The following is a 10,896-nucleotide window of genomic DNA, read 5'->3' on the forward strand; positions in this document are numbered from 1 at the left end:
TGTCCTTCAGTAGTGCATATCTCATGAATTGCAATTTATTTGCCTGGTAATTTTTATATGGCAGCACTGTAGCAGCCTGATGAGCATAAGTTTAGGAAAAAGCCATGGTCTTGGCTGTCCAAGCTGCATCTTGCTGTGACTCTGAAGCCTCAGTGATCTGCTTGAGTCACTGCTCTACTTTCCCCTCTGCACCCAGCTCAGCAGAGGCTTTGTACATCACGTAGAAGTGCTACACATACATGCTTCTGGTAAGACACAGGTTGAGGGCTGGAAAGCTGTGCTGTGTGTCCTAAATTCCAGTAAGATTCAATGCAAATTGCAACATCTCCTTGTTCTTTAGCATGAAACATTTGGACAACAATGAATAAAAGAAATACATAAACATGAAATATGTTCTTAAAACATGCCATTTCCTTCCTATTAACAAAGTGAAAAAAATTTAGTGGTATTTTCTTAATACAGTTTTACTTAGATTTCATTCAGATACCAAAATTCATTTGCTCTCCTTTGCTTTCCTATTACGCTTTTCTTATTATTAAAGAATTTCCTTTCTTGCTGAAAGTTTGTGTTTAGCCTGCTGTCTAAATTTTCTACAGAAATCTTGCATAAAATATACGCAGCTGATTTTGAGATCTGAAGGGAGGAAGAAAAAAGGTGTGTATCACCTCTGTCCTCACAGGCATTTAATATTGGGCTAGGCAAGAAGCTACGAGGACTGATGGGGCAAGAGGACAGAATAGATGACTTCTTATGGTCACTTCCAGCTTAGTGGAAGTGTTTGACTGTGTTTGTGCTCAATTCCTTCTCTCATAAAGGGACCCATCTCCAGCTGGTGAATGGAAGGCACAGATGTGAAGGTCGTGTTGAGCTCTATTACAAAGGACGGCGGGGGACAGTTTGTGATGATTTCTGGGACATCTCCGATGCCCAGGTTGTGTGCAGGCAGCTGGGATGTGGCCAGGCCATTGGAGCTCCAGGAAATGCTTACTTTGGGCAAGGCTCAGGTGACATCTTGCTGGATGATGTGAAGTGCAGCGGAAAGGAGGTCTCCTTGTTGTATTGTAATCACTCTGGATGGAGGATACACAACTGTGTCCACTATGAAGATGCTGGTGTTGTCTGTTCAGGTGCTGTCATATTTTTCTTTTCTAAATACTTTTGCTATAAATGGCACTCAATATACATGTGTCAGCTTGGGGGTATGCAGACATGCTCTTCCTGAGATAACATTTCATTCATTCAAGACATATGGTAGAACGTTATACCAGATATACCAGATATAAGTCTAATCTTTCCTTCTACTTTATTATGAAGACTTTTTTATCTGTGGAAGGGCACACTCCCTCTGAAAAGGCCTGTTCTCAGGAAGTAGAGTCTGGTATTCCAATAATCCTGATGTTTCACTCCCCTGACCCTGCAGAGCCAGCATGGACTTATGTTTTTCTCACTGGGGTAGTATACAACTGTGCTTTCCCACTCCATGCAAAGCAATTAAAAAACCCAAGGATCAGATATGCATTGCAATATGCAGAAAGTAAGGAAACAAGTTGAAATTAGAGGCAAGGCTATATCTAATAGGCAATGTTCATCAGGTAGGAATGGGGTTAGGTGAAACGCATCTTATAGCAAGCCTTAATGCATTCATTATGGGCAATAATAATTTCACAGTCACAACCCAAACTGCCATAGCTGACAACTCACTTTGCATTGTTTCTGTATATTTCAAGTTTTCCTTCAAGTTCAGGTCCATTAATATTATTTTCCTTTATAAATATCCGGCCATTTTGAGTACTCTGTCACCTTGCTGTTTTCTGATTTCACTTTCCCCTTATTTTTTAAGAAAATGTAGTTCATGTGTATGTTATTTTCTCCTGTATTAACAACAGATCATCATGAACTGAGATGTGGCTGATGACAACAGGCTGTTCAGGTGTTTTTTATATATTGCAATTTTCCACATTTCCTCATAGAGGAAGAGCCTAGAGAGCTGAATTCATGCTAGAAGAAAATGCTAGCTACGTCAGTGCTTTGCACTTAGAAGAAAACTGTAAAACTTGTTCCGATACCTTTATTACCATATGCATGCTGTGTTCAGTGTCTTTTTAAATGCCATTTACTTCTTGCTTGCATTTGTAGCTCCTGTGTCTATGACAGACTGGCCTTATTCAACAGGTGGGTCATGCTGGCCTGATCCACTCCTGGCCTTGCACCAAGCACCACCCCAATACCACTGCCCAGGCTGCTCCTGGGGATGACCTAAACCTCTGCAGTAAGGCATCCATGATGGTGATAGGTCAAAGCCCTGCTACTGCCAGTAACCTTACTGCTCCCAACTCCATGGCAGGAGCCTGCAGAGTACAGCCTCTGGCCGTGCCTGGGCCATGGTGTCCTGTGGCTGGGAGCAAGTGCCACATCAGTAATTTTCCCTGCTGTCACTATCACTTTCAAGAAAATTTTTCAGCCGACTGTTACACACTTCCATTCTTTCCATTGACCCCAATCAAGATAGAGTATGCCATCAGAGTAATTTGTCACGATTTCACTTCATTCTGGAGGAACTGAGCTTGTAGCTAACACACAGTTGTGCCCATTGCACAAGCATGGTCCTCATGAGGGTGGTGTTTTTCTTCCATATTCACAGGAAAGACCACTACAGAGCTGATGACCTCCACAGTGCCAACAACCACAACACTGGAGACAACCTCCATAGCAGAGATGACCTCCCTAGCAGAAACGACGACCACAGCATCAACAACCTCCCTAGCAGAGATGACTCCCCTAGTGGAGATGACCAGCACAGTGCCAATAATTGCCATAGCAGAGATTAACCTCCCAGCAGAGACAACCTCCCTAGCAGAGACGACTACCACGGTGCCAACGACCTCCCTGGAGACATCCTCCTTAGCAGAGATTACCACCACAGCACCAAAAACCTCCTTAATGGAGACATCCTCCCTGCCAGAGATGGCCACCATAGTGCCAATAATCACCATAGCAGAGACGACCTCCATGGCAGAGATGACAACCACAGTGCCAATGACCTCCCCAGTGGAGACATCCTCCTTAGCAGAGATTACCACTACAGCACCAAAAACCTCCCTAATGGAGACATCCTCCCTGCTGGAGATGGCCACCACAGTGCCAGTAATCGCTATAGCAGAGACGACCTCCCTGGCAGAGATGACTACCACAGTGCCAACGACCTCCCCAGCGGAGACATCCTCCTTAGCAGAGATTACCACCACAGCACCACCAACCTCCCTAATGGAGACATCTTCCCTGCCGGAGATGGCCACCACAGTGCCAATAATCGCCATAGCAGAGACGACCTCCTTGGCAGAGATGACCACCACAGCGCCAACGACTACCGCAGCAGAGGGGAGCACACCAGGTAACCCTGTCCACTGCCACTGATCTCCTTAGTGCCCCTGATCTCCCTTCCCAGACCTGATTGCACTGGAAGGAGTATCCCATCCCTGGGCCACTGCAGTTAGGCCATTCTTGGCACCTAAGTCCACAGTGAGGATGCAAACAGAGCATGGAGAAGAGCTGGTAAACTGGGGGGCTGAGGCTGGGGGCCAGGACCTCTGTAGCCATTGTTGGCGAAGGAAACTGTTTGGGGAGGGATTGTGACAGGGGATCATTCTGCCTCTGCTTCTCCAGTTCCTGCACAGGTAGTAACATAGCTATTTCCTAGACATGCTCTGGGATTTGGGATATGACTGGAAAAGAGAAAGCTGCTGCATCAAATGTTTTGTAATGCAAGTTACGCCTCCATGGGCATGTTGTTCCTGCCTAGGGGTGGAAATGGCTGTGTGAAACAGAGAAGTCACGATGGTCATTTCAGTTGAATGAGAGACCTCCACGAGATATGAAGTGGCATAGACAGGGGCTAATTTGTGGTGCATGACATGCGCTGATGGTGTTGAGAGCCTTTTTCATTGACACCAAATTCTTACTTGCATCCGTAGCTTCAGTGCCCACCACAGACTGGCTGTCTTCAACAGGTAATTCACACCCACCAGAACCATCCTTGCCCTTGCAGCCACCATGCAGGGTCCCTGCTGTAGGGGCCCATCTGGGGACTGCAGGGTGCCAGGCTGGAGGGACCCTAACCCATCGCTCCTGCAGATCCCAGAGGGCAGGTTTCGGTACCCTCCCTTGGGAGCACCTGTGCTTACCTCCCTCAGTAGAGCTGGGGTGGAGGGGCGAGGTTGGGGGGTTTTGCTGCCCTCAGGGGTTGGGCCACACTCAAGGTGTATAAAGGGTTTTTCTGCAAATGCCCCCGTGCCCCAGGAACCTCTGCCCCCAGGCAGATCCCACGGGCCCTCAGCAGGTCACTGCTCATCGTGCATCTGCCTTCTGCAAGCCCAGAGTGTTTACTCAGCCACTGCCCTCCCCTTCAGGTCTGCACTACTCCAGCTCATGGTCACAGTGACCAAGTCTCCAAAACAGCTAGGGAGGTGGGGACCATGGGTGCTGGGCTGATGGGACCCTGACCTGGTGCCCTGTTCCTCACCCCAGGCGCCCGCCTGAGGCTGTCCGGTGGGAGGAACGGCTGCGAGGGTCGTGTGGAGGTGTACAACGGCGGCAGCTGGGGGACGGTGTGCGATGACCTGTGGGACCTGAGCGATGCCCAGGTGGTGTGCCGGCAGCTGGGCTGCGGCCAGCCCATGGCTGCCCCGGGCAACGCGCGCTTTGGCCTCGGCTCCGGGAGCATCTTCCTGGATGATGTGCAGTGCCGTGGGGACGAGCCCTCCCTCCAGATGTGCAGGCACAACGGCTGGGGCGTACACAACTGCGGGCACGTGGAGGACGCCAGCGTCATCTGTGCAGGTGCGTGGTCAGCAGAGGCCACCGGCCCTCCCACAGATCCCATCGGTCGAGCTTCGGCGCCCTCCCTTGGCAGCAGCCATTCTTACCTCCCTCAGTAGAGCCAGTAGGGAGCGGCGATGTTGAGGGCTTTTGCTTGCTGCTGGAAGCACGTGTCATGCAAAAGCCCTGTTTTTGCACACAGAGGGCACAGCAAGCTCTCCATGCTCACAGGTGCAGGTGCTCGGTGTGGTGGCAAAGAGCAGGATTGTGGGATCGCAGCATGGGGAGGATGGGGCAGCACTGGGGACACATCAGGCTGGTGTCTGGAGGGGAAAGGCAGGACAGAGCTCCATGCTTTCTTCACACATTAGTGCTTCAGCCTTGCTTTTCCATGTCCGTTGCCGTTGCCACAAGTCTGCTGCATTCCCTGCCCTTTCATTCACTCTCTCTCTCTCCTTCCTTGCAGCTGCACATACAACCCCTCCTGCTGAATGGCCATACACAACAGGTAATTCATGCCCACCCTGCTCATGCCCAGCCTTGCAGCAAGCCCCAGCCCCGCATGAGAGGAGAAGAGGGGGAACATGCTGGCTTGTGCCTGCTTGGTGCAGGGCTGCTGCTCCCCTCTGCCCGTGACATCTCCAGGGTACACAAGCAGTCCCCCTCAGGTGATGGGCCACACTCAAGGTGCACAAAGGGTTTTTCTGCAAATGGCCCCATGCTCCGAGCAGGCAGCCCCCAGGAACCAGGCAGCTCCCATGGAACCCTCCAGAAGGTCCCTGCTCATCGTGCATCTGCCTTCTGCATGCCCAGAGTGTTTACTCAGCCACTGCCCTCCCCTTCAGGTCTGCACTACTCCAGCTCATGGTCACTGTGGCCAAATCCCCAAAACAGCTAGGGAGGTGGGGACCGTGGGTGCTGGGCAGGTGGGACCCTGACCTGGTGCCCTGTTCCTCACCCCAGGCACCCGCCTGAGGCTGTCCGGCGGGAGGAACGGTTGCGAGGGCCGCGTGGAGGTGTACAACGGCGGCAGCTGGGGGACGGTGTGCGATGACCTGTGGGACCTGAGCGATGCCCAGGTGGTGTGCCGGCAGCTGGGCTGCGGCCAGCCCATGGCCGCCCCGGGCAACGCGCGCTTTGGCCTCGGCTCCGGGAGCATCTTCCTGGACAACGTGCAGTGCCGTGGGGACGAGCCCTCCCTCCAGATGTGCAGGCACAACGGCTGGGGCGTGCACAACTGCAGGCACGTGGAGGACGCCAGCGTCATCTGTGCAGGTGCGTGGGCAGCAGAGGCCACTGGTTCTCCCATGGAGTTTCATGGCCCTCTCTGCTCGGTCCCCGTGTCCCCATCCCCTCCTCGCCTCAATGTCCATCGTGGTACCCTAAGACACAAGATGGGGCCATCTGTGCCCCAGCACCTTCCTCCTGAACAACATGTCTCACTTGTTGCTCTTCTTTCTCCACATCCACAGCTGCTCTGGCCACCCCGACACCTCCATCAGGTAATGCTCTTCTGTGGATCTCTTCACCTTTTTTCTTTGTGGGCTGTCTCCCTGTTGGGCTTTTTACAATTTTTTTTTGTTTCTATGGCAATATCACTTTAAACTTGCAAGATAATTCTCAGATAGTCTGAGATATCCCCTCGCAGTTCAGTGATGCTTATTTTGCAGTTATGCTGGTTGGCCGTGGGCAAGCCATTTCCTCGCTGGGCTCTTCAGCTGGGTCAAGGCTCAGAAAGTGTTGTCTAAATCTTTAACTTTTAACCACGTACATCAGTATTGGCAGGGTGCTGTTCAAGTATTGCAACGTATAATTTTTGGCTCTTCTGCTTACTAGAGCTGTTATGGTCTTCAGCCTGCTATTTCTGCCTTAAAAAGCAGATTTTAGTTTAGAGCTTGATCATTCACAGTAGAAAATAGTGTGAAAGTGAAGATGCCTGAGAGCCCATCCAGTCTGAACAGAGGAAGGGGCAGTATCTGGGTATAGCTGATGCTCCCAAACTTGGAATAGCCCAATAATCCCAAAATCCTGAGGCAGGGAGGAATGCGTTGCACTGTGGTGGGGGTGTGTGTCCCTGGGCATGAATATAAAATGGGGGGTTGTTGACACAAGATGTGTCAAATCTTGTAGGAATTAAGTTCAGAGCTTGTACTCACCTTCCTGTAAGGAAACTTTTAGGATTATCTGTGTGTTTGACATAAGAATTATATGCCATTAATGCTGGCAGAATATGAAAGCTTTTTGCAGTTATGCTTATAAGAGAAATGAGATATATTTAAGATGGCCCAGCAGCCTGGAGTGCTTATTTCAGTCTGAGACCATGAAATTTCAGAGTTTCCTAGAACACTTGTAACTTATTTATCCTCCAAAGTCCTCAGGGGAATAAAGAGAAGCAGCAGAGTAACTGAGGGGATGCTGTCTGTTCAGGAGGGTACTTCCATTTTGACTCCCAGAATCAGACCTCGACTGCAGAAAGGAGAGACCAGAGCAGAAAGCATTAAGGTGTTACCAGCTCAGCCTGAAGAGGGTGGTCTGACACCACGGATGTGATGGGGAATCCCAAATGCAACCAGAAATTAAACCTAATGCAAAAAACAAATATTTGTTTTGATTTGGGTCATACAGAATATCACCTGCAGTCAGTGGGAGACCTGCTTTTCAGGAGCTGTGGATGAGACACATACAGCTCAAGTACAATGTTGTAGGGGTTACTGTAAGTAAATTCTCTTCCATTTCTTTCTGCAGCACCTTATTTTTGTGGTGGCTCCATCTCAAATTCCTCTGGGATGCTGCAGAGTCCGTTCTACCCTGGAAGTTATCCAAACAATGCTGACTGTGTGTGGGAAATACAAGTAGAGAACAATTTCCGTGTTACGCTCACATTTAGAGATATTGCGTAAGTAAAACATTGGTTCCCTGGGCAAATAACAAAGTCAAAACTTACCTGAGAAGTTTGCAAACCTATTTGAAACAGGCAAGCTTCCCAATTTTAAAAATATTTTCAATAACATCCAGCAGTTGGAAGACTAGAACAAAATCTGAATTAGTGTAGTATTTTCTGCTCACAATAGTATACCTGCTGCAACTAAATGAATAAAACCTTTGCCATGAAAACTTCAAGTGCTGAAAGATTTTATCAAGTGTTAGGCTGTTAAATCAGAGCTTCTGAAATGCATTTGACAAGGTGCTGACATTTCTTTGCCAGGATGCAAAGCGGCAGATGCCAGTTTGACTACATTGAAGTCTATGATGGGCCTCTACACTCTTCCCCACTTCTTGGGAGACTTTGTTCTGGTTCCTTTCCCACGTACATATCCTCTTCAAACATGATGACTGTTCGCTTTCACAGCGATTCTAGATACACCTTCAGAGGTTTTCAGGCTCACTACTCCTCTGTTCCAGCAGATCACAACATTAGTAAGTTCCCAGTTGGTCTTTCTCAATGGACAAGCTTGTTTATTGTTTTTCTTTGCAAAAGAAATATTTGTCTATATTTAAAGATGTTAAGAAAATGAAATAATGCATGTGAGATATGATGGGTTGGTGTGTGAACTGTCTACCTTCTAAATTAAGAAAAAAACAGCATTTGGTTCAATTACAACCTTTAATCACTAACAAGTTCCTGAAGTCAGTAACATATTGTATCTTCTTCTTCTACCAGCCCTTCTGTGCTTGCCAGACTACATGCATGCAGTGGTTAGCAGAGACTACCTCCAGTCTCAAGGCTACTCAGCACAGATGGTCACTCTGAATGACAATCAATGTAAACCAACAGTTACGCCACATGAGGTTATATTCAACATTCCCTATAACGGCTGTGGGACAATACAAGAGGTATGCTCACGGTTGTGCACGCTGAATTGCAGAACCCGCTTTGAAGTGTCATGGAAGTGTTATTGTGGCCCACAGTGCTAAGAAGTGAACCAATGAGACCCAGAAGTTTTTAGCTTTCCATGCCTTAGGGAGCCCTCATGCTTAATAGAAATGAGCTTCTAGGGAGGAAAGCATGGGAGGAAGTTATATGAACTTTTTGTGATTTAAAGTAAACATAGTGTTTGAAGTGCCATGCAGGTTTGGGATGAATGTGTATTACACGATCAGTGTTTTGTACAGATGTTCAATGAGTTGGCTCTGCCTTGGATTTAATGAAGAGGTTTTCTCCACTGATTTCTGTTTAATTACATACTTCACCAAGTTTTTTTTTCAATGTGTGAGCAGAAAAGATCAACATCAATCTTCTTGGTTTAAAGAGTTTAAGATGAATCTACATTTTTAAATTGCATAATACTCTATCAAAGCTTAGAACATGGAACATGACAAAAATGCAATTCCTAATTTTAAATTACATGTTAAACAGGAGAACAATGATACAATCAACTATTCCAACATGATCAGAGTTGCATCTTCTGGGTACATCATCAGGAGGAAAAACAATATTCACTTACATATCAGTTGCAAAATGCTACAGAACACATGGATGCAAATAATGTATGTTGCTGAGGACATTGTAGATGTGAATGAAAATCAGTTTGGAAGATATGACGTGAACATCACTTTTTATGATTCCTCATTATTCTTGCGGCAAGTGCACGACTCTCCATACTACATTGACTTGAACCAAAATTTGTACCTTCAAGCTTATCTTCACAGCTCTGACCCAGATTTGGTCATCTTTGTGGACACATGTGTGGCATCACCTGATCCTCATGATTTTAACACTCTGGCCTATGATATAATCAAGAATGGGTAAGAGTTTTCCCAAGTTGTTAGAAGCATAGCTGTAATACCCTTTCTGCATTTACTTAAAAGAATAGAGCCAATCTGAATTGATTTAGATCTCATTATCAACAAGCTGTTAAAAGGGGTCTTTGATTTTTTTATTTTTACAGTATGAGCCTGGAAATAAGAAATGACATTTAGACCTTACTAACATTTCATTTCACTTACTTCCTCCTTGTCCTATAAGCAAAATTCAAAATAGTGGGAGTGAGGTAGATGAGATGAGATAGTGAAAACTGGCAGCAGGAATCTATCATCCTATAGGTGTTAAATATTTTAGCAAAACCAGGTCAAGCATTAGACTCATTTTTTATGCCTCATGTAGCACAGACATTAGTAAGAGTCTGTTTTCCCCTCTTCACCACTTATAGTGTCCTTCTCTTGGAAAAAAAAAGAGTTGCCAATGCTCTAGCTGCTTCATAGGACCTAAATAAATCTGTATTTAAGAAGTCTATACTATGCTATAGGAGTTGCATTTTTATCCCATTGTGTTCTTAGTACTTGGCTGTAATATAATTTTGTTTTATTCTAATGTATTTTTGCAGGAATGTACATGTGTATATCCACGAAGACTAATTCTCTTTTTTGTTTCTTTCTAGATGTGTTAGAGATTCTTCCTATGCCACATACCCCTCCCCCTACAGCCACTTTGCTCGGTTCAAATTTAGTGCCTTTGAGTTCATCAGCCACCATACGTTAGTCTACCTGCGGTGTGAGCTGGTGGTGTGCAGGCTTGGTGACTATTCCTCCCGCTGCTACCGGGGCTGTGTTAGCAGGTACAAGAGAGATACAAGTTCTGCCGAGGAAAAAGTGAATGTTGTTGTCGGACCACTTCAGCTTCGAGAAGGGGGTGCTCAGAGTAAGAGTGCTGGTAAAGTCAAATAAATATCTCTTGTATTTGCTTTAAGGCTGCTTAGAGTTTCATGAAAAGCCATAGCTCTGTGTTTCTGATATCTGTCACCGAAATCTGCTTTTGCTAACTTCAGCATAAGAAGGAAGGGATTGTTTGGCTGACCCAAATATCAACAAATCTCTTCTTTCAACATCTCGCGAAGCCCCTGTTTTCACCTGCATCTATAACAAGCCTAGCTGCTTTGGCTGTCCCAAAGGAGAGGTAGTGCATAACATGATGGCCAGCTGGTAGCAAACTCCCAGTCTTCTTGAGAAACGTTTAATTCCATCAGTTTGATTAGTTAAGTTGTCATCCCTACTAATATAAAGCCTGTTCAAATAGTTTAAAGCAATGAAACTGTAAGAGGTTAGGTTATTTCTGACTCTGATCTAGGAACCATCCCTTTTAAT

The 10,896-nt window shown here is 46.7% G+C and overlaps 1 protein-coding gene across 1 annotated transcript in view; it reads left to right on the forward strand.

Moving 5' to 3' along the window:
- The window catches only part of DMBT1 (deleted in malignant brain tumors 1), a 48,524-nt gene extending 38,045 nt beyond the window's left edge, over positions 1-10,479 (forward strand). Inside the window, 9 exon segments of the mRNA XM_068397460.1 lie at positions 816-1,127; positions 2,642-3,391; positions 4,525-4,836; positions 5,779-6,090; positions 7,534-7,711; positions 8,021-8,232; positions 8,477-8,649; positions 9,173-9,561; positions 10,194-10,479. Coding sequence (XP_068253561.1) covers positions 816-1,127; positions 2,642-3,391; positions 4,525-4,836; positions 5,779-6,090; positions 7,534-7,711; positions 8,021-8,232; positions 8,477-8,649; positions 9,173-9,561; positions 10,194-10,479 — 2,924 coding nt within the window.
- Positions 10,480-10,896: the final 417 nt, after the last annotated feature.

The sequence above is a fragment of the Nyctibius grandis genome, chromosome 4 (assembly GCF_013368605.1).
Source record: "Nyctibius grandis isolate bNycGra1 chromosome 4, bNycGra1.pri, whole genome shotgun sequence".
Classification (NCBI taxonomy): Eukaryota; Metazoa; Chordata; class Aves; order Nyctibiiformes; family Nyctibiidae; genus Nyctibius; species Nyctibius grandis.